This window comes from Eulemur rufifrons, chromosome 8 (genome assembly GCF_041146395.1).
Source record: "Eulemur rufifrons isolate Redbay chromosome 8, OSU_ERuf_1, whole genome shotgun sequence".
NCBI classification, from domain to species: domain Eukaryota; kingdom Metazoa; phylum Chordata; class Mammalia; order Primates; family Lemuridae; genus Eulemur; species Eulemur rufifrons.
Genome location: NC_090990.1, coordinates 22094692 through 22120025, shown reverse-complemented (window position 1 = coordinate 22120025; position 25334 = coordinate 22094692). Strand labels below are relative to the sequence as shown.

Sequence of the window (25334 nt, the reverse complement as noted above, 5' to 3'; positions counted from 1 at the left end):
TGAACCCTGACCAAGAGCGAGATCCCATCTCTACTAAAAATAAAAAAAAAATGGCTGGGCGTGGTGGCTGTGCGCCTGTAATCCCAGCTACTCGGGAGGCTGAGGCAGAAGGATTGCTTAAGCCCAGGAGTTGGAAGTTGCTGTGAGCTAGGCTGACGCCACGGCACTCTAGCCCTGGACAACAGAGTGAGATTTTGTCTCAAAAAAAAAAAAAAAGAAGAAGAAAGAAACAATGGGATCTAATGTACAAGTGGAAGGGTTGACCTTAGCTAAAGTGCATCCTTGCAGAAAGGAAGGCAAGACATAGCATGTGTGCTGTGGAATCTCTTCCCTCCCATCTCAGTGGAACTCAATCCCCTCCGCCCGCCGCCCCGCGGTCTCCGGATCGCTCAGCTGAGCCACCACCCACGGTAGAGGTGGAGGTAATTTTGTCTGTCCCCTCAGTATCCTGGCAGCCCTCCAGAGGCTGCATCATAGTCATTTCTGAATTCTCCACATTCCTCCAGAGTCTGGCCCAGAGCTCCGCAGTCTGGGGTTTTTCAATTAGTCCGAAAAAACTCCAAGCAGCGGCTAACGCGGCTGGTTTTACGTTTCCCTAGGGAGGCGGTCCTAGCCCTGTGCTCTGGGATCCGGACTTTCGAGCTCCAACCCGGCTCCCTCCTCACTCTCCTTTCTGCTCCCAATTCGCCGCCGCGCAGCTAGTGGACCATTTTGGCCTATAGAAGCCACCGTATTGGACGTCCGCTGCTACTTAGGGTCGAGGAGGCTGGGGGGTGGGGTCTGAGGACAGGACTGAATGAGGATTGGGCCGAGGGTTCAGGGGAGGAGTTTAAGGTCGAATTCGTGACAGAGACTGGACAGAGCTCAGGGAGGCGGAGCCTAACGATGGAGCAGGGCGGGGACTGGGCTGAGGCCGGTGCTGGCGCGAGGGTTGGGCCGAGCGCTCCGGGGCGGTGCTTGAGGGGGCGGTGCCGAGTCGGCAGTCAAAGGTCAGTAAATAGTGGTGATGTCAGGCAGGCAAGATGGCGGAAGGGTGAGCCCGTCGTTCTGCTTCCAGGCGTTGGGGCCTGAATTCTCCCAGGGTTGGGGTGCTGGGCCGGGGTCCTTGTGGGGAACAGGAGGTCAGCGCGGGCGTGGATGGAGTTGAAAGGGCGGAGCGGAGTCGCTGTGTGAGGGGTGGGGAAGCGGTCTGCGAAGCCTCGGCCTGCGGGGCACATCTGAGGGGGAAACAGACCTGATCATTGGGCGGGCAGGAGTTGCACTGCGGGGCCGCCAGATGTGTTTGTCTTCCACAGGGAGGACGTGGGATGGTGGCGGAGTTGGCTGCAGCAGAGCTACCAGGCAGTCAAAGAGAAGGTAAGCCGGGCCAGCGCCCTTCTTCCCACGGGCAGGGCCCCGCGCCGCCTCATTGCAACCTGGTCCGACCAGCCCCGCCCGACTTTTCGGGCGCTAGGTCCCAAGGATGAGGCCAAACTGGGCCCTACTTTTAGCCCTACCGGTGCACAGGAAGACAGACTCCGACGGAGACTAGCCACAGTGAAATAAGGATAGTTCTAAAGGCCGGAGCGACTCTTTTGTAGGAATCCATAGGAAGGAGCAATTTGTTCCAGTTTAAGAAATGCACAGCTTCTTCGTGGAAGAGAGAACATTTGCTATAGACTTTGAAGAAAAAGGACTCCAGCAATGAAAAAACTTACTCCTATGGTCATTCAAATATTAGAGTATTTGCCACAACCAGCACTCTCTGACAGGTCCTGAGGATGCAGACTTTAGCCAGACAGATGCATTCCTGGGCCTTACAAAGCTCACAATCTGGTGGGGAGAATCTATTAACCAAATAGTCAAATAAATAGCTGTTTAATTACCATTGTGATAAATGCTGTGCAAGGAAGTACGGGGCCAGTCTAGGTAGTCAAAAACATGCCAGGGAATGCATGTGTGGGGAAGGAGCCTCGGTGAGGCCAACCCTGTGGAGCCAGGATGAAAAGCAACAACCCAGGCCAGAGACGAACATGAGCTATACACGCTGATGCCTGATGGGTTCTAAGCGAGAGGTTTGCAAAGGGGTAAGGAAAGAGATTCGATGGCCAGAAAGTAGAGTGCCTTGACTGGTTAGCTAAGCAATCCCTGTGGGATGAGCGATGCTTGGCTTTGCCAGTGGGCAATGCCAATGTATATTCCTGTTTCATTTCATGCTAGTTTGTCAAAACCAGCCCAACTGAATTGTGGAAAAAGTTAATTACTATTTACCTCAAATAGCTGGGGTGAGTCCTGCTTCAGGGCAGACTCCAGGAGGCTTCTGACCTCACTTAAATCAGTCCCCTACTCTGGGAGCGTTTTTATTCCTCCCCTGGCCTGGGTACTACTGGGCAGCCTCTCAGCTACAGCCCAGAACATCTGAGAATGCCCTGAGCTCTTTATGTTGTTGATGAGGACTAAGAGAGGATTTCACTCCAAGGTTTAGTAGAAGAGACCCCAAAGTACTGTGTTTTCTGTTGAGCAATTTCCTGGAAGGAAAATCTGATATTCATTAAGCAAGTGTTGCATGAGGGCCTCCTGTGTGTTTCCCTCAAGGTTGGTCTTACCATAAAAAAAAACATAGGCAGGGCGCGGTGGCTCACGCCTGTAATCCTAGCACTCTGGGAGGCCGAAGCGGGTGGATCGCTCAAGGTCAGGAGTTCAAGACCAGCCTGAGCAAGAGTGAGACCCCGTCTCTACTAAAAAAAAATAGAAAGAAATTATATGGACAACTAAAATATATATATACAAAAAAATTAGCCGGGCATGGTGGCGCATGCCTGTAGTCCCAGCTACTCCGGAGGCTGAGGCAGTAGGCTCGCTTAAGCCCAGGAGTTTGAGGTTGCTGTGAGCTAGACTGACGCCACGGCACTCACTCTAGCCCGGGCAACACAGTGAGACTCTGTCTCAAAAAAAAAAAAAAGAAAAGAAAAAACATAGTTGGTCAGCTTTCCATCTTCATTGTTAGGGAATTTCCAGTTTGAACTGGGGTGCGGGGATTTGTTTCTGCCTTTTTTGAAAGAGAAGACTTAATAGCTACTTACTCTTATATGAACTTGGGCAAGTGTTTTAACCTCTCCAGGCCTAAGTTCCTCATCTGTAAAACAGGAACACTAACAATGCCTACCTAATGAAATTGTGGTGAGAATTAAATGTTAATATATATAAAGCACTTAGAAAAATACCTAGCATACAATAAGTGCTACATAGCATCAGTTATTTTTATTAAGTGCTGAGGGTGATATGGAAACCTCTTAGAAACCACCACTAGCCCATTTTTCCTTCCTTTTCGATGAAGCCATTCTGGCTCCATCTGGACCACCCACTTCCCAGCACCCTCAATTCCCTTGCACCCCTTAGAATACATTGCCCTGGACCAGGCGTGGTAGCTTACACCTGTAATCCCAGCACTTTGGGAGACTGAAATGGGAGGATCACTTGAGGCCAGGAGTTCGAGATCAGCCTAAGCAACATAGCAAGACCCCATCTCTATAAAAAAAAATAGAAAAATTAGTCCAGCATGGTGGTGCGCACCTGTAGTCCTAGCTACTTGGGAGGCTGAGGCAGGAGGCAGGAGGGTCGCTTGAGCCCAGGCATTTGAGGTTGCAATGAGTTATGATGACACCACTGCACACTAGCCCAGGCAACAGAGTGACACCCTGTCTAAAAAAAAAATGCATTGCGCCATGGCACTCTAGCCTGGGCAACAGTGAGACTCTGTCTCAAAAAAAAAAAAAAAAAAAAAAAATACATTGCCCTGGAGACTACAACTCTGAGATGGTACTATAATCTGCTTTCCTCTACTCCTTACCTCCTCCTATTTCATCCTTCTATATACACAAACAAGTGCTTGTGTGTACACACTGATAGAGAAAGGCACATTGCTCTTTGGCTCCACCACGGATTCCCCAACGTCATCTGGGCCCAAGCACTCCCCAAGAAGCCTTTCAGTCTCTAAGTTGCTTTTCCTCCCCTTGACTTCAGAAACTTTCTCAAAAACCTATTTCTTCCTTTAAGTCCCCTGTTCAACCACTTCATCCCTTTGACTTCCAGGAGAAAACTTCACCTATTTTTTGAAATTTGAGGTCAAGAAGCAGGATGTTTCTTAACTCCCTCCCCACCCCTGAGGCCACCGTCCATAAGCTTATCTGTATTCACACTCAGCTTCACCTACCATTTGCCAAATTCAGTGGGTGGTTTTTAGCCCTTATCTTCCTGGACCTTTCTGCTGCATTTCACATTAGTGATCACGCCCTCTTTCTTGAAACTCTACTCTCTTCGCTTTTGTGACATAATTCTCTCTCAATTCTCCATATACTTCTCCAGACTTTCCAAATTCTTTCATGAGTTCATCTTCCTCTGCCTGCCCCTTAAGGGTGGTGTTCTAAGGACTCTTGTCCTCAGCCCACTGCTCTGTCTACTCTACAAACTCTTCATAGCTGGCCTTCTCCACTTTCATTTTAGGGTGACTCCTAGTCCTTTTCCCTGAGCTTTAGTGTTTGAGGATAGCTCCTGCTGGACAGCTATCTCAGATAAACCCACAGTCACCTCAGATTCTGCATGCCCAAAGTCATTGTCACCATCTTCTCTCTCAATCTGCTCTTCCTTCAGTATTTTCTCACTTAACTGGCAGCACTGCAGCTATCCAGTCACCTATTTTAGTAGCCAGTGGCTCTTCATGAATCTTTTCTTGCCCTCAGTCAACATATCTATTTAATCACAAAATCCACCTTTTTTGGCCTATTATTTCTTGAACCACTCTCATCCTCTCTGTCCATTCTAGCACTGTCCTTACTCATATTCTTCTGTCTTCATGCCTGGATTATTGCAACAGCCTTCTGACCGGTTTTCATCCTTCTTCTAATCTTCTCACCCTTAGACCTATCCTCTTTGCCAGTCACTAGAGTGACCTATTGAAAATGCAGATCTCATCTGTCCCACTCACTTTAAACCTTTGGTGGCTCCCCGTCATCCACAGAGCTGGCCGGGCCCTCCCTGGTTTCCCTGGGCAACCTTTCCAGCTTTATCCTGCTCCACTTCTTCACATTTTATGTTCATCAGGACTGAAATGCTTCAGTAAACCCCATTCCACACTTCCTTAGACGACTCCTATTCATTATTTTGGGCCCATCCCAGGCTTCCCATAGCCAAATCTTCCTAACTTCCCCATAATACACTGGCCACCACTCTACCCTTGCACATCAACACTATTATGTGAGTATTTTCCCCAATAGACTGTGACCTTCTTGAGGGCAAGCACTATGTCTGCTCATATTTGTCCCCTCAGGGCTCACAATCTAGTGGGGAAAACAACTGTTCATCAGGCAGTCACACAAATGGTTATATAATTAAAATTGCCCTGGTACATGTAAATTTAACAAGCAAACATTTTTCGAGCACCTGCTATAAGCCAGGCTCTATGTCAGACACTGGGGAAGCATCAGTGAACAAAATACATGGGCTCTGTGTTCATGGAACTCACAGCTTATCCAGGAAGACAGATATTGAACAGGTAACCATAAATCTAAAGTATGATGAATGTTAAAGAAGAGACAAAGCAGGGGGAGCCAGCCGAGCCTGAGGAGGCATCAGGGAAGCTTCTCTAGGGAAGTGGAGCACAGGCCTGAAGGACAATAGGAGTTAACCAGGTGAGAGGGTTCATTCATTGTGTTTGCTCACTTGTTTGTTGTGAAGAGTTAGAACTTTATGTCAAGAAGAGGCAATGATGTGTTCAGATGCCCTGAGGTAGGGAAGATGCTAGGATATTTGAGAAACTTGAGGAAGACCAGCTGGAACTCAGTGAGGGCCACAGTGGTAGAGAATGCGTCTACTAGAGGCCAGATTATTTAGCTTTGTAAGTGAAGGTAAAGTTTTTCTTATTTTTATTTTTTGGAGACAGAGTCTCACTGTTACCCAGGCTAGAATGCAGTGGCATCATCATAGCTCACTGCAACCTCAAACTTCTGGGCTCAAGCGATCCTGCTGCATCAGCCTCCTGAATAGCTGGGACTACAGGCACGTGCCACCACACCTGGCTAATTTTTCTGTTTTTTGTGCAGATGGGGTCTTGGTCTTGGTCAGGCTGGTCTTGACCTCAAGCCTTCCTCCTGCCTTGGCCTCCCAAAGTGCTAGGATTACAGGTGTGAGCCACTGTACCTGGACAAGATTTTATACTTGTTCTTAGGATAGTGCGTAAACATTGAAGAATGTAAAGCAGGGGGCAACATGGTCTGCCCTGACTGACAAAGCACTCACTAAGTGTCATAAGGAGGATGAAGGAGAGGTAGCTGATACAGCCTGGGAGGAGTCCAGATGAAAGAGCAGGTTGGCCTGGAGTAAGGTGGTGGCAGTGTGGATGGAAAGCGTGAATTAATAAATGATCCCTCCACCCCCAGTTAAGGGGTTCTGAGTCTGATGTGGAGGCATGATTCCCGCACCTAGAGAAGCCGCTAGCTGATACATGCGACCGTCCCACTCAGAGACTTCCCAGACTAATGAAAAGCAGGCAGGCCCTTCCCGAAAGAATAAGCCACCAGAGCACTCAAAAAGATGCTTCAAAGAATGCAGATGATAAAACCAGTTTAAAATGATAGGGCTAACAGAGGGATGGGAGGGGGTGACTACTTCCTGGAGAGAGAGAGCCCAGGAAAGCATCCTAGAGGTGGTGAGTATGAAGTAAGACAGGGCATGAGGGCTGCTGTCTCCAGCTGTGCCTGAGTGCAGGGTGAGCAGCAGACTGGTTTGACAGGAGCAAATATCAGTTCTGCCCAAATTGACTAGAACCCTGGAATGGTGGAACCAAGACGGCCTCTGAGAGAATCTGATTTAGTATTTATTTCTCTTGACCCTTCCTCCCTCTGTTGAATGTAAAATTCACGTGCCTTTTTACTGATATTAAATTGCTAAGAATTACTCATAAAAGCTTTCAAACCTATTGCTGTTACTAATGCAACATATTTTATAAGACCTGAAGACAAATAATTTCACATACTGCCTCCTATCAACTCAATTTCGCTGTAACAAAAAAAAGTAAAAATAGAAACACTGTTCTTTGAGAAAAAAATCATACACCTTTTCTTCATGTTATTTGAAATTTGAAACAAATATGACTTGAAGCATATCAAAACCATTCGTCAAAGTTTGTTTTGTTTTCAGGCTTTATGTGCCCCGCCTCCCCCAGTTTGCTTTTGAGAATCACTGATCTGGGCCACCTCCCTAGTTTTATAGGAGAAAACTGAGGACTAGGTGAGACTGACTTATGGCCGCACAGTTTATGAGTGCGTGGGTTAAGACTCAGCCCCCAGGCTCAGAGTAGCAGGAGTTCCCCGGCACTCTCTGCTGTCGGGTAAACCCAGGTTGTGGAATTGGGACAAGTGAGCATTGTTTGTGAGCCCAGGCTCCTTGTGTCACTTGAGATTTGCATGTGTCTTCTGGTACTAAAGAAGCAGAGGGAGCACGAATAAGGGGTGGTGGGGCCAGCCGGCCCTGGCATCCCTCTCTGTCTTCTCCTAGTCCTCTGAAGCCTTGGAGTTCATGAAGCGGGACCTGACAGAGTTTACCCAGGTGGTGCAGCATGACACGGCCTGTACCATTGCAGCCACTGCCAGTGTGGTCAAGGAGAAACTGGCTGTGAGTACTACCCACACCCTCCCAGCGACTGCCTCTTGCAGCCTGACCTGCCCTAGGATCCTGGCGGGGGTTCCCAACCTTTCTACCATTGGGTGATTATCCCCGTAGGGAGGAAAATATGGGATTATTACTCCTCTCATTTTGAAAGAATTGAGTCTGGCAAGCAAACAAGCTACATATATTAAGTAATAATTAGCTTTCCCACTTCTGTAGTGTTTTAGCAAATGTTTTCCATTAGCAAAATCATTCACTGTTGACAATTTAGAAAATACAGGTAAGTAAAATGAAAGAGACAGACCTGGAAACACCCATAATTCCGTCTCCCAGAGATCACTACTGTTAATATTTTGAGAGTATACTCCTTATGTACACTTTCTTTTTCAAAACTGGGATCAACTGAATACCATGTTTTGTACGAAACCTGCTTTCTGACTTAATAATTGTTGTAAACCTCATTCTAAAGCATACTGAATGGCATGGCATTCCATTATGTGGATTTAAGCAGTTCCTAATTTCATATTTTCGTTTTTTTCTAGCATTATACACAGAGTTGCAATGAACATTCTGATTGTTAAATCTTTGCCTATTGCCATAATATTTTCCTTAAAATAAAGTTTTGGGAAGGATAATAGAGTAAGCTGAATCAATTACCTTGTGATTAGAGGCCATGTTATAAAAAATAAGTTTTGGATTTTTTTTTTTTCTTTTTTGTAGAGAGAGGGTCTCGCTCTGTCTCCCAGGCTGGAACTCCTTGAATCAAGGATCCTCCCGACTCAGCCTCCCGAGTAGCTGGGATTAGAGGCATGAGCCACCATGCCCAGCTAATTTTATTTTTTATACAGATGAGGTCTCACTATGTTGCCCAGGCTGGTCTCAAACTCCTGGCCTCAAGTGATCCTCCAACTTCAGCCTCCCAAAGTACCAGGATTACAGGCATGAGCCACTGTGCCTGGCCAAGTTTTGTTTTGTTTTTTTTTTTGAGATAGAGTCTCACTTTGTTGCCCGGGCTAGAGTGAGTGCCATGGCGTCAGCCTAGCTCACAGCAACCTCAAACTCCCGGGCTCAAGCAATCCTTCTGCCTCAGCCTCCCAAGTAGCTGGGACTACAGGCATATGCCACCATGCCCGGCTAAGTTTTTCTATATATTTTTAGTTGTCCAGCTAATTTCTTTCTATTTTTAGTAGAGATGGGGTCTCGCTCTTGCTCAGGCTGGTCTCAAACTCCTGAGCTCAAACAATCCTCCCTCCTCAGCCTCCCAGAGTGCTAGGATTACAGGTGTGAGCCACCACGCCCAGCCCTGGCCAAGTTTTGGAATACTTTTAGCCAAGGTTATTTTGTTGAATTCTCTTGTAAAATACTGTCTGCCTGCTTACCACAGCTATTGATGAGCATGAATGACAAGTAGTAATCCTACTGAACTGCTATAAGTCTAGCCATGTTATCTGTGCCAACATGTGCCAGGCACTAAGATAGTTTCTGGGTTTATAATGCCTGGGCAGCTTAATCAAGAGTAAATATTAGGCTGGGCGAGGTGGCCAACGCCTGTAATCTTAGCACTCTGGGAGGCCAAGGTGGGAGGATCACTTGAGGTCAGGAGTTCAAGACCAGCCTGAACAAGAGCGAGACCCTGTCTCTACCAAAAATAGAAAAAATTAGCTGGATGTGGTGGCACACATCTGCAGTCCCCTGCATTCCCAGCTACTCAGAAAGCTGAAACAGGAGGATCACTTGAGCCCAGGAGTTTGAGGTTGCAGCAAGCTATGATGACGCCATTGCACTCTACCCAGGGGAAAAAGCAAGACTCTGTCTCAAAATTTTAAAAATAGTTGAGTAAATATTATAGTTTTCCACAAGGTTTTCGGAGCCTGACCCTGACCCTCAGCACTTCAGCCCTACCTGCTGGAGGGTATTCTGACCAGTATGGCTCAAGCTTGGTTTCCCACTTGCCTCTTTCAGGAGGGTCATACATTGACCTTTGACTGGTCCTAGGTCCCAGGCAAGTCAAGGCTGTCTTGTTCTCATGCTGCTCATATTTCCCCAACAAAATACTTCTACTTCCTGAGCAATGATGATGATTAAATTGTAATATTACGTGCTCGCTTCGGCAGCACATATACTAAAATTGTAATATTATAATACACCTATTCATTATTTGCTGTGTACCAGGCATTGTCCATGCTTTATCTTTTAATCTTCACAGTAACCTTATGGAAGATGTATACTTTATCTGCATTTTACAGATAAGAAAACTGAGACTCAGCGAGAGTTTAGGTGTCATAACTAATAAGTGGTAGAGCTGGGATTCAAATCCATATCTGACTCCAAAGCTAGTACCTTTTGCACTACTCTACCCATAGGCCCTCTTTCCTGCCAAAATGTCTATGCATGAATCCTCTCCTGCCAATTTTTGATCAGCCAACTGGCCTTGAAATTTTGATAAAACAGCCAATCAAGGTCACTGCTCTGATCTACACAGGCCTACTGCAGCCCTGTTCTCTCTACCTGGGGGATGGAAAGCCCTGGCTGTCTCCCTCTCCTTCTCCAGCCACAAAGATGGGATAAAGGGTTGTGAGCACTTCCCTGGTCCCCACCTTTGCCCTGATGTTCTACCTGTCATACCCAGATTACAGCCTTCTCGTAGACACTTGCTTCCTCTGCTGGTTCTCTCTGCAGACTGAAGGCTCCTCAGGAGCGACGGAAAAAATGAAGAAGGGATTGTCCGACTTCCTAGGAGTGATCTCAGACACCTTTGCCCCCTCACCGGACAAAACAATCGACTGCGATGTCATCACCCTAATGGGCACACCCTCTGGCACAGCTGAGCCCTATGATGGCACTAAGGTATTCACTGGCCGCATCTCCTGTAGATGCCTAATAACACTGGGCTTTAGAGTCCAACTATACTCACAAAAATAACATAGGTTCAGCCCAGAAAATAAATATGTGTTTATAACTATTGCATAGATTGGAGAATAATAAGCAAGAAGATATTAAATAATTATTTTTAAACCCATAGTCCCATCACCCAAAGATAACTCCTGATATCTCATTGGTATATAACCTTCCATTTCTCTCTGTTTGCAAATATAGGTAAAGATAGTTTGGGTATTTTTCTTTCTAACAAAAAAGATGGTTGGTACATGCAATTTTATAAGCGGCTTTTAAAAAATTTACAACAAAACTATTAGCATCTTTCCTAATCACCATATGTTTTAATGTCTTTACATTTTTGTAAGTGAATATAGCATCATTTATTCAATTATTTCCCTAGTCGCACATTTGGATTCCTTTCAGCATTCAACCATAACAAGGAGTGCTGTGGAGAGCATCTTTGGAGGCATAATCTTCTTTACATTTGGGTTATGTAAGAGTACTTTCCAGTAGGAATAAACATATAGGCAGGGGAGGAGGTGCCTTTTACAGCACTTAAATCAACAGCCATGTTAATATATTTCTGCTGCATTTTATTTTCTATTTCATGAAATGTTTTCTCCTAAATTTTTTCCTCTAAATTCAGAGTGTGGTATCATGACAGTTAGGCCCTCCTTGTAGCATTTTATCACATTAAATTTCCATTCCAAATGTACTGAGTTTTCAAACATGTTTTTTAGCACTAGCATTAGTGCCACCACTTGGTGAACATGCCAGCAGAATTGTGGAAATGTTTACACAATAAGATTTTAAGTTATAATAACAGTGAATTATCACCAAAACCACTTGCTAAAGTTCTTTTTTTTTTTTTGCTTGCACACTGTATGGTGGCCAGGATGCTAAAGTTCTCATGCAGACACGTAGGCCATGCTTCATGAAATACTGAGGAAGGAGAGTGGGCTTTCTGTTTGCCAGCTAAGTTTGCCACCCTGTGGCCCTGGTGGGAATACAGCTTACAGATCACTTGGCAGAATGGCTATAAAATTTAAAAATTCTTGATGGATGGTTATAATCGGGAAGGGTGGCTTTGTATTATTTCAAAACTTGTCCCTAAATTTGAACTTTATTAATATATTGGTACTAACATTTTTCAAATTTTACTTCAGAAGCATTTTATTTTGTTTTTTTTTTTTTTTTTTTTTTTTGAGACAGAGTCTCACTCTGTTGCCCGGGCTAGAGTGAGTGCCGTGGCGTCAGCCTAGCTCACAGCAACCTCAAACTCCTGGGCTTAAGCGATCCTACTGCCTCAGCCTCCCCAGTAGCTGGGACTACAGGCATGCGCCACCATGCCTGGCTAATTTTTTGTATATATATATTTTAGTTGTCCATATAATTTCTTTCTATTTTTAGTAGAGACGGGGTCTCGCTCTTGCTCAGGCTGGTCTCGAACTCCTGACCTCCAACGATCCACCCGCCTCGGCCTCCCAGAGTGCTAGGATTACAGGCGTGAGCCACCGCGCCCGGCCCATTTTATTTTGTTTTATTTATTTATTTATTTATTTGAGACAGAGTCTTGCTCTGTTGCCTGGGCTAGAGTGCCGTGGTGTCAAGCTCACAGCAACCTCAAACTCCTGGGCTTAAGCAATCCTTCTGCCTCAGCCTCCCGAGTAGCTGGGACTACAGGCATGTGCCACCACGCCCAGCTAATTTTTTTCTATATATATTTTTAGCTGTCCAGATCATTTCTTTCTATTTTTAGTAGAGACGGGGTCTCGCTCTTGCTTAGGCTGGTCTCAAACTCCTGACCTCGAGCGATCCTCCCTCGGCCTCCCAGAGTGCTGGGATTACAGGCATGAGGCACTGCGCCTGGCCTATTTTATTTTTTTGAGACACAGTCTCACTGTGTTGCTCAGGGTGGTCTTGAACTGCTGGGATTACAGGCGTACACCACCATACCTGGCTTTGAAAGCATTTTATACATATAATTTTGTAGCCTGCTTACACTATATTTTCTTAGTTCCCAGAGGTGGAATATTAGGTGAAAGACCATTTATCTGAGAGCCCCAGTTTTGGACTCCTAGCCCAGTGCTCCACTCCCTGTGCCAGTGTTAATTGATAAGTGCCCTGTGGGTATGGCAGCCATCAGGAGAGGAGCTAGGTTGTGGTTAGTTGGGTGCCCTGGCAGAGATGGGGTGCTTTCTATGCCAACACCCCAGAATTTCTGTTCTCTTCATTTCCTACAGGCTCGCCTCTATAGCCTGCAGTCAGACCCGGCAACCTACTGCAATGAACCAGATGGTGAGAGGGTAGCAGTGAGGGGGGTGGGCTTGGAGGGCAGGTAGACCAAGGAGTCTTGGCTGTGGGCCCTGTTTGTCTCAGCTAGCAGAGACTGGGCCCCCCCCTATGTAGAGGGACCAGAGTGGGGCTAGTGTGTACCTTACACCCTGTGTGATGGGTTGACATTCCCCTGTTCTCCCTGAAACTGAGCTGTCTTCATCCCCTTCTGAGGGGAGACTTTGCTCCCCTCATCCCTCATCCTCAGCTCAGCCTCCCTCCCAGCCCTCCTCCCGTGCCTGCCTTCCCTTCAGCTCCTGTTTGCAGAGCCCCTGCCATGCAGCAAGCCCCATTCTGGGAACTGGAGATCAGAAATGAGTCAAACCCTCAACCTGGTCCAACCCTCCAGGAGCGGGCTGTTAAGAGGGAGAAACAGGAAACAGTAAATAAAGCAGAGATGGTGGATAGAGACAGTGGACTGACTGCTTCTACAGAAAGACATGGGCAGTGGCACCCAACCCAGCCTGGGAACCTAGGAATTGAGGTTTTAAGGAAGAGTTAAAAGTAAACTAGTTTTACTTTTAGAAGTGGCGAAGGGTATTCAGGCAAAGGCAATAGTACATTTGAAGGTCCAGAAAGAGCAGGCAGCACGCTGCCTTTTGGTAATGTTGGATTGCAGTGTGTGTGTGAGGGAGTGAAGGTAGGGAGAGCTGCTAGGGGGAGCCAGATTGTGAAGGGCTTTGTGTGCCACACCAAGCAGTTTGAATTTTGTCCTAAAAGGCTCCACAGTAGTGAGTTCTAGACCTTTTTTTAGTCACAAAGGCCTTTAAAAATCTGTTAAATGATGTGCTCTTTCTCCACAAAATTTTGTGTGCACTTTGGGAATTCTTTGACCCTTTGAAGCCCATCTGTAGACCCTAGCTTAAAAAGCCTTCCTGTAGAGATCTATTGAAGGGTTATTGGGGGGGGGGGGTTGTTGTTGTTTTGTTTTGTTTTTGTTTTTTATTTTTGAGATAAGGTCTTGCTCTGTTGCCCAGGCTGGAGTGCAGTGGCAAGATCATAGCTCACTACAGCCTTGAACTCTTGGGCTCTAGCAATCCTCCTGCTTTAGGCTCCCAAGTAACTAGGACTACAGATGCGTGCTACCATGTCCAATATTGAAGGGTTTTGAGGCCTGGGGTGATCAGAGTTTGCATTTTATAAAGCAGCCCTTGGAGCAATGTTGTGAAGGATGAAATAGACAAGGAGAGACAGAAAACAGTAAGACCACGTAGGAGGCTTGGTGGGAATCCTCATGTCAGAGGTAAGGCCAGAACCAAGGAAGAGGCAGGTAGAATGAGGAGGAAGGTGTGTGTTTAGGAGACACCGAGAAAGTGGAATCTAGAGTGATTGGATAAGGGAGGAGATAGGATGGCTCCAGAGTTTCCAGTGGATAACCAAGTGGGAAGAAAAATGAGCACACATTGTGTTTGTAGTATCTGTGCCAGTGGAAGTATCCACGAGACACCTGAACCTCTGGATCTTGAGTCCAGAACGGTAATCTGGGCTCCAAGGAGAGGCACAGGAATTGTCAGTGGGAAGAAGAGGAGGTTGAAACTCGTGGTTTAGTGGAGATTATCTTGGGAAAAAATAGAAAGTGAGAAGAGAAAGGGAAAGGAAAGGAAAATGAGTCCATGAAGACTCAGAACAACCAGATAAGTGGGAGGAAAATGACAAAAGAGTTGAGAAGTCCAGAGAGAAGAGGGCTTTCAGAGGAAGGCAGTGGCTCCCGGGGCCAGAAACTGTAGCGTGGTCACATGGGGGAGGACAGAGAAATAGCCATTGGCTCTGGCAACATGGGGTCATGTGACCTGAGAACAGCTGTTTCAGAGCGGAGGGGATTCAGTTGCCAGGTTCAGTGTGCTAAAAATGAGTGGGGATATTAGCAAATGGAGACTGCAGCCCCTTCTGGAGATCATATAGGTGCCACAGCCTGATCTCAGGCCCCCCACCCCTTCACCCTGCCTGACCCCCCACCTTGGGCCAGTGGGCTTTCAAAAAACCCTTAAGCTTTCCTCATTGTCCATGTCCAGGCTTAGGTATGTTCTGTAGGTCCAGTGTTCTTTCCCCAGACCCAGGGAACTGACCATCAGCGTCTGTCCCTCTGCAGGGCCCCCGGAATTGTTTGACGCCTGGCTTTCCCAGTTCTGCTTGGAGGAGAAGAAGGGGGAGATCTCAGAGCTCCTTGTAGGCAGCCCCTCCATCCGGGCCCTCTACACCAAGATGGTGAGGGCCCAGTCCACAGGACCTCAGCCAGCTCCAGGCTTGAGGTGTCGGGAGGTGGGAGGGACATGTCCAGAGTCACTGTGGAGTCATCTGGTCCAGAGAGCAGTGGGAGACCCTGTAGAGCCAGACCAGCCATGTCCTGGGCCAACAAGCCACGTGGGAGAAGCTGATTTGCCAGGCTTCTGGCAGTCAGAGAATGGTGAGAAAGGGAAAGGCCAGCAAAGCCTGATGGGAGTTCTTATCTCCCTCCTTGGCCAAACTGGGCCAGGAAGGTGGGTCTGGCTAAAACTTCAGTGGGGTGGAAGTGCTCTGCCAGTCACTGCTAAGCCACTTACTATGTCTGAAATCCATACTGGCTGGGAGTAGGCTGATAAGGCTGGGGACAAGACCCCACACAAACACCCCAAAGTCTCACCTCCACTTTCCTGTCCCTCCAGGTTCCAGCAGCTGTTTCCCATTCAGAATTCTGGCATCGGTATTTCTATAAAGTCCATCAGCTAGAGCAGGTATGCTGGCCTAGCCCGGGGAGGTCCCCACTCAGCCCTGGGGGAACCAGGCTGGATTTTGTTGAGGGAAGAAAAGTACACAGGCAGGGTGCCATGAGTTCTCAGACCAGGACCAGGGTCTGGGAAGAAGGTGCCCTGACTGTTCCTGGCCATCTGCTCCCCCACACTCAGGAGCAGGCCCGGAGGGATGCCCTAAAGCAGCGAGCAGAACAGAGCATCTCTGAAGAGCCTGGCTGGGAGGAGGAAGAAGGTAAGAGGCGTTGAGAGGTGATGGGCAAGTGACAGATCCTGTCTGCTGGGGGACTCTCTGGCCCATGATCTCTGAAGCCTGGAGAGACTTGGTGCCCAGGGAGGAAATGAGCACATTGTATGTGCTGAGGATAGGGGAGCTAACGAGGGGATGTTGAACAAAGCTGGTGGAACCCTGAGTTTAGGTACAGAAATCATACGTGTCAATTGGTGCAGATTCCCCTGCCAGCCCACAGATCAGCCGCTTCATAGTCACTGGGGAGCTTATTGAAAATCCGGATTCCCTTCCCCACTTTCTACATAAGGCTCTGTAGGAATGCAGCCAAACGTCTTTGTTTAACAAGCTCCCATGGTGATAATGCCCAACCTGGTCTGGGAACCTCTGGGTTAGGGAAGAAGCTGAGCATCCTCTGCCTGGTAGCTCTACTTGGAATAGCATGATGGAGCCACCTGAATGATACAGTATTAACACATTTATTAAGTGCTTATACCATATGCCCAGCCTTTACTAAGAGCTTTCCATGTAGAGTCCTTATCACAACTCCATTATCCTGCTTTTACAAACAAGGCAGGTAAATTAAAAGTTAAGTGGCTTGCCATAACACCTAAGATGTAGCAGAGCCCAACCTGAACCCAAAACTCTCTCGCTTTCAAGCCTTGGCTTTCTAATGTGTAATATCACCTTGAGCTGTATTGCTGGAAGCCCACCAGGCATTAGGCCTGAAGGGTAGGCAGGACTTTGACTATCAGGGAGTATCTGCAGGAGAACCATCATGGCAAGGGTGTGAGGAAAATGGCGCTATTTAGTTTGATCAGACTTAACTTTGCCAGGAACGTGAGAGCTCCAAGGTTGTCTTGGGGCTGGCCAGGGTTCATTGCTCTCGTTCCCCTGCCTTTCTCTCTCTACAGAGGAGCCTGTGGGCATTTCACCCACATCTCCAAAAGAGGCAAAGGTTCCTGTGGCCAAAACTTCCTCATCCCCTGAAGGAGGACTTGGTCCCCAGAGCCCCTGTGAAGAGAATCTGGTGACCCCAGTTGAGCCCCCAACAGAGGTGACTCCATCAGAGAGCAGCGAGAGCATCTCCGTCGTGACGCAGATTGCTAACCCTGCCACCACTGCACCTGAGGCACCAGCGCTGCCCAAGGACCTGTCCCAAAAGCTGCTAGAGGCATCTTTGGAGGAACAGGGCCCAGCTGTGGATGCGGGCGAGACTGGACCCCCACCCCCAATTCCCTCCAAGCCCCAAACCCCTGCTGGCCACCCCAGCGGCCCAGAGCCCAGGCCTCCAGCCAGAGTAGAGACTCTGAGGGAGGAGGTGCCCACAGACTTGCGGGTGTTTGAGCTGAACTCAGACAGTGGGAAGTCTACACCCTCCAACAATGGAAAAAAAGGTAGGTCTGGAAGCTTGAGCCTAGGGCATTGTGTGGGGGCAGGGCCACCTCACAAGGCCAACTTGTCTCCTTGTTCCTTGTTAGGACTCTAGGAGCAGGTTTTCTTCATTTGCAATATTGATAATGATGACAGCTGCTACGTAGACCATTTACCACCATGTTTCGTCAGTTCTAAGGTGCACATAAACTCTGAAATAAAAATGCATGTTATAATTGGCGGGGCCTTAGGAGTCACTTAAGTAAGGTTGATGCTAGATCTCATGCTAAATATGTTACCTGGCATTTAATTTCTCGCTTATATCTTACAACCTAGTGAGGTCAGTGTCATTGTCCTCATTTTACAGACAAAGAAAGTGAGGCTCAGAAATGTTAAGTAACTCACTCAAGTTCACATGGCCAGCAAGCCCAGATTCAGACCCAGGTCTTTCTGACTCCAAGCCGATGCCCTTAACTGCTACACTGTGCCAATTTCTATCTTTTTGGACAATTCAGCCTTGCCCTGGGTTGGGACTCCCTGTGACGTTGATGTAAAGGGTCTTCTTCCCTGTGTAACCTTAGCAAGGTCATTCAGCTTCCCTAAGCCTTCATTATTATTAGGAAATACATAAACAAAACTTATGTACAGTTTGAAGAAGGATAAAATGAACAGTCATGAACTCACAGTGACCCAGCTTTAATAATAGAGCTTCAGTTTCTTATCTGTATAATGGAATTTTAGACTGGAGACTCCTTATGTCAAACGGCAACCTCTGTAACTGCAGGAATTAAAGCCCTGGTGTCAACTTTTTTGCCACATCCAAAATACCCCTCCAGAGATAGCTGATTATCGGCAAGACCCTCCCCCCGCCCGCAACCCTTCACACACACATGCTCCTGTCTTCACTACCACTCAGTACCAGTCACAGCCACAAAGCTCACCCAGCAGGTGAGGCCTGACCTGCTGGCACAGTGAGGGACCAGTTTGCTGCAGTGGGTGGGAAATGGGCTCCACCCCACCCCCACCCTGCTCCCTGATGGAAACCACGGGGTTTCTAGTCTCCTGTGCAGTGCTTTCCTTCTGGCTCTGATTCAGTGAGGTGTCACCCATTGAGCTCCTACCTGCTCTTTATGGGACACTGAGAGGGGAGGGGCAGAAGCTGCAGTCTTTATGACAAACTTGAAGTAGGAGGGCCAGGCTTGGCACTGGAGGAATTCAGAGAAAGAAGGAATCTCTGGGCATCAGCGGGAGTTTCACCAAGGAGGCAGGCGTTGTATAGGGGAGTTGGAGAGTTTGGGGCAGGGACTGGGGAGTGGTAGTCCAGGCTGAGGGGGCCTACAAAGCCCATATATTAATAGCAGAGGGCATGGGGCACATATAAGGGGTGGTGACCAAAGCCCACTTTTCTGTGTTGTCTCCTAGGAAAAGAAAGTACAAGAAAGGTGGGCGGGTTGGCTCAGAAATAGAACTTAAGAACTCACAATCTTAAGCTATATTCAAAAGGTTGGATTTGGTGCTATAAAGCAGCAGAGTGTGGAGGCATAGGGCTTGGGTTCTGACAGTTCTGGGTTCAAATCTGAGCTTTGTTCATAAGCCATGTGATTTCAGCCAAGTTACTGATCTTCTCTAAGCCTCTGTTTGCTTTGTAAACAGGATCTATGGTGATAACTGATCTATCCTGAAACAATCCAAGGTAATTGTTTCACGATAGATCCTCAACCAGGGAAGATTTGAGGGGAGCCCTGCTTTGGGGAAATGATGATGATAAAAGTAACATTTTCTGAGCATTTTCTGTCTGGATCTGTGTTAAGCATTTGATATGCATATCACCTGATCCTCACAAAAGCCCTAAAAGATCTGTGCGATTTTCCCCATTTTTCTACTGGTAGGAAAAGAATAGTTGTGAAATAGTCCTGTAGGAGAGGGAAGAGCAGGTGATGGACCTGACAGGTGTAGTGGGGTTGCTGGTGGGTGGTCCTAGGGCCCACTGAGGTGTAGTGGTCTTAGATTTTAAGTGAGACCATCAGCCCTGTTGTACTTTTTTCCAGCCATATTCAGTTGCTCAGGTACAGGCATAGAGCAGATGGGGAGTTGGATTTAACCAAGGTTCAAGTTCGGGTGTACAACAGTGGATGAAAAGAAGAAAGTCCAAGTATACGTAAGAAGTGATCAGAATGATGGCTCATGGAACCGGAGCTGGGTAGAGGGAATGAAGGATAGTGAAACAGTTGGAGGGTTAAAGAATTCTGGGTTCCATTGGGAACTGGGCTACAAAGAGGGTGATCAGAAAAAATGAGTGGTTGGCGACTGGCTGAAATTGAGATTATGGGAGTGGTCTCTGCTGCGCTGCCTCCGCTGCACTCGGGGGCACATGAAGAGAGGAGCTGGGGATGTGCTGCAGAAGACCCATGCGATGGGACTGTGGTCAGTTAGGTGGAGGAAGCCAGGGTCTTGGACTAAGCTGGGACGGCGGGAACAGTAGAGGATTACTGCAGGAATTAAAGCCCTGGTGTCAACTTTTTTGCCACATCCAAAATACCCCTCCAGGGTATTTTAAATCTTAAAAGATTGGCTTGGAAACAGAGTGACTCCTTTTCTCTCTTGCGCTATGTCCCAGGATGACATGAGACTTGGTCTCTGGATACAGCAGTCTCTTGGGGTGGCCTGGCCATGAGGTCTCCCAGGATCCCAGGGTGATCCCCGTTGTTGCGGAGCTGCTTCCCCACCTGCATTTTGTCCCAGGATCCATGTGATCTGAGAGATTACCCTGCTCAGCTTCTCTCAGCAGTGGAGGTTAGGGGAGATTAGGGCCTGGAAGGAGCCTGGGAAGAGCCTGGGAGATAAGGCCGCATTTCATGACTGACTGTGACCTGGGAGCAATTTTTACCTCCATTTCTTACCTGGGGAAGCAGAGAGCCAGTTGAACAGAATGAACTGTGAGTGACAGCACTGTGAGGTTAGTAATCACCTGAAAACTCCCCTCTCTTCAAAACAAAACAAAAACAGTGGAACCCCATCTTGAAGTCTTAAATTGTTGTTGCATAGGTCACTTCTCTGCTGCATGCAGTGTAATGGAGATCTTAGTGCTCTCTTGGTGTGACAGGACATGATAGTGGGAGGAGGCAGATGGCAGAGAGAACCCAGCTTCACATCTCATTCTGCCACCCCAGCCTTCATTTCCTCATCTGTAAACTGGAACTGTTGTTAATACCCACCCCAGAATTGCATGTCAGATGCTCCACAAGTGTTGGCTGATACTCTTCTCTCTACCCCTGAAAGGGTCTGCTCTAGCATTTAAGCCTGAAGACGGAGTTTCAAGTCCCTAGAGGGCAACAGGTTAGGGAATGCTGTCATGGCCACAGCCAAAGCTCTGAAGTGAGGAATCAGCCAGGAGTCCTGCTTCTAACCTGCAGGAAGCCTGCACTGACAGCCAAGTGAGTGCCACTAAAGTGTTCTGAAGGCACTGGGAGACTTAGATGCAGAGTCAGAAGAACTGGGTCTTGGTTGCTGATCTACCCTGATTTCCTGTGAAGCCATGTGCAAAATGACTTAGCTCCATGACAAGGCCTTTAGAAGAAATGTGTCTCCATTTGTTAAATACCCAGTATATATATATATGTGTAGCAGGCACTTTACATTCACAGCTCTAACACCATTGTTTCTCAAACTGCAGGTCTACACAGTCACCCAGGTACCTGTTTCTAATGCAGACTCCTCAGCTACCACCTAGACCTGCTGAATCTCAATTAGGGGCTGGGGGTGTGGGCAGGGTAGGAATCTGCAGTCTAAGAAATAAGTTCCTCCAGTGGTTCTTTTTTTTTTTTTTTTTTTTTGAGACAGAGTTTTATTTTGTGCAGTGGCATCATCATAGCGCACTGCCTGCAACCTCAAACTCCTGAGCTCAAGGGATCCTCCTGCCTCAGCCTCCCAAGTAGCTGGGACTACAGGCACATGCCACAACACCCAGCTAATTTTTCTATTTTTAGTAGAGATGGGGTCTCACTCTTGCTCAGGCTGGTCTCAACCTCCTGAGCTCAAGCAAATCCTCTGGCCTTGGCCTCGCAGAGTGCTAGGATTATAGGCATGAGCCACCTCACCTGGCCACCTCCAGTGGTTTTTTACAGGTTGATTCTATCCATATATGTATTTTTTGTTTGTTTGTTTGTTTGTTTGTTTGTTTTAAAGCCTCCCGAATATCTAGAACTACGTGCATGTCACCATGCCTGACTGTTCTTATTTTATAAATAGACTGAAGCCCAGAATAATTTGCCCAAGTCTACAGAGTAGATAAAGAAACAGTATTTAACTCAGGTCTGCCTGGCTCCAGAGACTGCTCTGTGTCTGGAAGAGAGGCTAGTGCAAGACACCTTATAAGGAATGTAGGGGCGTAGCTTAGGGGGAGGTCTCAGAGCCTGGGCACCTGATGAAGAGCAGGTAGGATAAAAGAAACAGAAATATTTACCAATCGTGCCATTGGAGGATCAAGGACCTACTCTTCACAGGTGCTTTAAAAAAGAAAAAAAAACTATTACAAAGTAATATGTGTTCATTTTAGACAAAAGGGGCCAGGCACGGTGGCTCATGCCTGTAATCCCAGCACTTTGAGAGGCCAGAGCAGGAGGATCACTTGAGCCCAGGAGTTTGAGACCAGCTCAGGCAACATAGCGAGACCCCATCTCTACAAAAAAATTTAAAAACTAGCCAGGTACAGTTGTGCGTGCCGGTAATCCCAGCTATTCAGGAGGCTGAGGCAGGAGGATTGCTTGAGCCCAGGATTTTGAGGCTGCAATAAACAATGATCATGCCACTGCACTCCAGCCTGAGCGACAGAGACCCCCATCTCTTTAAAAAAAAAAAAAAAAAAAGCACCAAGAAAAATCACCCCATGACCTCATCACCTAGAGATAACTTATATTTTTGTGAGTATCTTGCTTATCTTTTCTGCACGTGCACATGCATCTGTGAGCGTATTTTTTTAAGTGGAACCATACTGTATATACTTTTTTAAGGGATCTACTTGTGTATTTTGCTTCTTAGTAATAACTTTCGCATGTACATGTTTAATATTGCCCACAAGAAGTCATACTCAAATATGGATGTTTAGAGTAGTGGTTGTCAGACTTCAGCAGGCATCAGAACCACCTACAGCAAGGGTTGATAAACTTTTTCTGCATAAGGCCAGACCGTAAATATTTTAGGCTTTTTGAGAAGTATTTCGTTGAAATTACCCAACTCTGCTGTTGTAGCACAAAAGCAGCCATAGATAATATGTAAACAAATGGGACATGGGTACAATCCAGAATTTTATTTCCAAAAACAAGTGATTGGCTAGATTTGACCCAGGGGCCATAGTTTGCCAACCCCTGGTTTAGAGAAGAGGGTCTGTGAATATTTATTGAGTGCCAACTATGTGCTCCAGGCACTCGAAATACATAAGGAAACAAAACAAAGATCCCTGCCCTCATGGAGCTCACATTCTAGCTCTTCTATTGATAGACAATAAGCATATTAAGTCTGATTATGTAATATGTTAGAAAGTGATAAATGTAATGGAAAAAAGACAATTCAAGCAGAGTAAGGGGGATGGGTTGCAATTTGAAATAGGACAGTGAGAATAGGCCACATTTAGAAGGTGAGATTTGAGCAAAGGCATGAAGGAGGTGAGGAAGTTGGCCTTGTGAATATCTGAGGAAGAGAGTTCCAGGTACAGGGAACAGCCTGTGAAAGGCACTAGGTAGGAGTGTGCCCAGTGTGTTTCAGGAGGCGTAAGATCAGTGTAGGTAGAATGGAGTGAGTGAGGAGGAAGAGGTTCACTGTTTATTTCTTCAGGGAGATTTCTGTGGCTCCCTTGGAGCCTCTGGGCCAAAGTGCTTCTCCATTCTTTAGTAACCTGCTTTTTCTCACTTAATAGTTTAAGACTATTTTGCCATGGACATAAAGTTCTTTACAGCCTAACCTTTAAAAGCCACACAATGTTCATCATGTAACTACACCATTTATTTTTATAATCCCTTATCAGTGGACTTTCAGGTTGTTTCTATGTTTTCATCACTATAATAGCACTACAGTGAACATTTGGCTAAATTTTGGCTGAATCCAGGATTTTTCCTTAGAATATATTTTTAAAAGTGAGATTGCTGAGCCAGAGTGAAAAGAGAATGTAAAGACTTGCAATGTGTATTTGTCAGGCCCTTTTAAAGAGCGCTGTCATCCCCTGCTACCACCTCTTCAGGTACCCCTTTCCCTGCCCCCGCCTGCCTTTCACACTGTGGCTCATGGTTCCAGGCTCAAGTACGGACATCAGTGAGGACTGGGAGAAGGACTTTGACTTAGACATGACTGAAGAAGAAGTGCAGATGGCACTTTCCAAAGTGGATGCCTCTGGCGAGGTGAGTGGGCCTGGTTGGCCAGAAGGAAGCAAGCCCAGTGACCCCAGGGTCTGAGAACTCTCCCCACTGAGCCCAGCTGTCCCCTCAGGGAGATCCTTGCTTCCATCTGAAGTGGCAGGTTGCAGGAAGGGGCCTCCCACGCAGGCCCACAACAGTTGTCATCAGCAGGTTCTGCTTCCCCCCAGTTCCAGGGTGGATGGATGGGAGAGTTCTTGCCCTTAGCTCTGTGTCAGAATCATCTGGGGAACTACTTAAAAATACAGGTGCGGGACCCTGCCCAGACCTTCTGACTCATGGTCTCCAAGTGTGGGGCCTGAGCAGATTCCTGGCCTTGGAAACAAAAGACCAAGGCGATCAAGTTATTTAACCTGAGCCTGTTTCCCCATCTAAAACATGAAATTGATCATTATAAGGCCTGGCTTATAAGCTGTAATGAGGTAATGCACGTAGACACGGATAGTGCCTGCAACATAGTAGCACTCGATAGATACTAGTGATAACACCATAAAACTCATTCCAGTTACTAAGCTCAGAGAGGCCTTATCTATTGGTCTTACTCTTCGCTACCTCCCAGCGTCAGGAGTGGGTCAGAGGCTGGGTGCAGTGGCTCACACCTGTAATCCCAACACTCTGGGAGGTACTGAGGTGGGAGGATCACTTGAGCTGAGGAGTTCAAGACCAGCCTGAGCAAGAGGGAGACCCTGTCTCTACTAAAAATAGAACAGTTAGCCCAGTGTGGTGGCGCACGCCTGTAATCCCAGCTACTTGGGAGGCTGAGGCAGGAGGATTGCTTGAGCCCAGGAGTTTGAGGTTGCAGTGAACTATGATGATGCCACTGCACTCTAGTTGGGGTGACAGTGAGACTGTCTCAAAAAAAAAGAGTGGGTCATTTTGAATGAGTGGCTGGAACAGTCAAAAGCTCTCACAGCTAGTAAGTGACAGGACTGAGGAGGCTGTAGCCCAGACATTCGATTCACGTCAGTGTTACTTTCACCATCATATACAAACCACATGATCCCTTCCGTCATTCATGTAACTCATGAACCTGCTAGAGGGAGGTGGACAGATGAAAAAGACATTTGAATGGCCTTGTTTTTCATACTGGGAAACTGAAGCTTTGGGGAAGTAGTGATCTACCTACCCAAGGGTATTTTGCACCTGTGACCTCACTATACCCAGGGCAGAGAAGGCCCACGGTGCCCTTTCAGGCCACAGGGGCTTGCTGGCTTTTAGTGTCTTTGCAGCCCCCTTTAAAACTTGGCACACAGTATACCTGAGCAGAATCATTCTGTAATCCATCATACCAGGGCTCAGATGACAGCAGGCCAAAAGTAGTAATAGGAGAAAATTCCACCTCTCAGGCAGAGGGCAGCTCTGCTCCCCAGACACGTTCCGTAGAGTAGGGGTTTACTCTCACAGTAGAGGCCCGGTGTGGGCCTGGGATGGCCTGGGGTGGGGGATGGAGGCAGCTCTGCCCAGCAAGGGGGGGTTGGGTCTGGGCTACTCAAAGGAGTAAATATGTATTTGTGCTCTCCATTATCCCCTCCCATCTGCAGCTGGAAGATGTAGAGTGGGAGGACTGGGAATGAGGGGAGCCAGAGCGAGCTGCTCCCTCACCCACAGCACCTCCCACCTCCCTCGCTCGTCTCAGCTCGGCCCTGGAAGACACTGACTGAGAATGTTCCCCAAATCTCCTCTGCCAACCAGAGTTCTGGGCACAGATTCTGGGTGGCTCCCTGCTGGCCCTTTGGGCCTCTGCTCACA

General features: G+C 47.3%; 1 protein-coding gene across 6 annotated transcripts; it reads left to right on the top strand.

Annotated features, from left to right (window-relative positions):
- The first annotated feature begins 1007 nt into the window (after nucleotides 1-1007).
- BSDC1 (BSD domain containing 1) lies at nucleotides 1008-25334 on the top strand. Of its 6 annotated transcripts, XM_069479713.1 has the most exons (12): nucleotides 1008-1033; nucleotides 1296-1356; nucleotides 7531-7647; nucleotides 9179-9200; nucleotides 10289-10488; nucleotides 12762-12816; nucleotides 14942-15057; nucleotides 15495-15563; nucleotides 15735-15813; nucleotides 16722-17204; nucleotides 23467-23570; nucleotides 25127-25334. In XM_069479713.1, the coding sequence occupies exons 1-12, from the start codon at nucleotides 1023-1025 to the stop codon at nucleotides 25157-25159; spliced, it is 1350 nt and encodes a 449-aa protein (XP_069335814.1). In that variant the 5' UTR covers nucleotides 1008-1022; the 3' UTR covers nucleotides 25160-25334. The 6 variants fall into 6 exon arrangements, with proteins under 6 accessions (XP_069335814.1, XP_069335815.1, XP_069335812.1 ...); XM_069479714.1 differs by lacking the exon at nucleotides 9179-9200 and having other exon boundaries at nucleotides 10321-10488; XM_069479711.1 differs by lacking the exon at nucleotides 25127-25334 and having other exon boundaries at nucleotides 23467-25064.

Excerpts from the sequence above, each read along its gene's own strand:
- BSDC1 (XM_069479711.1), top strand. Across the intron at positions 1,357-7,530 it reads ACCAGGCAGTCAAAGAGAAG|TCCTCTGAAGCCTTGGAGTT; the intron begins GTAAGCCGGGCC and ends GTCTTCTCCTAG. Across the intron at positions 17,205-23,466 it reads CTCCAACAATGGAAAAAAAG|GCTCAAGTACGGACATCAGT; the intron begins GTAGGTCTGGAA and ends TCATGGTTCCAG.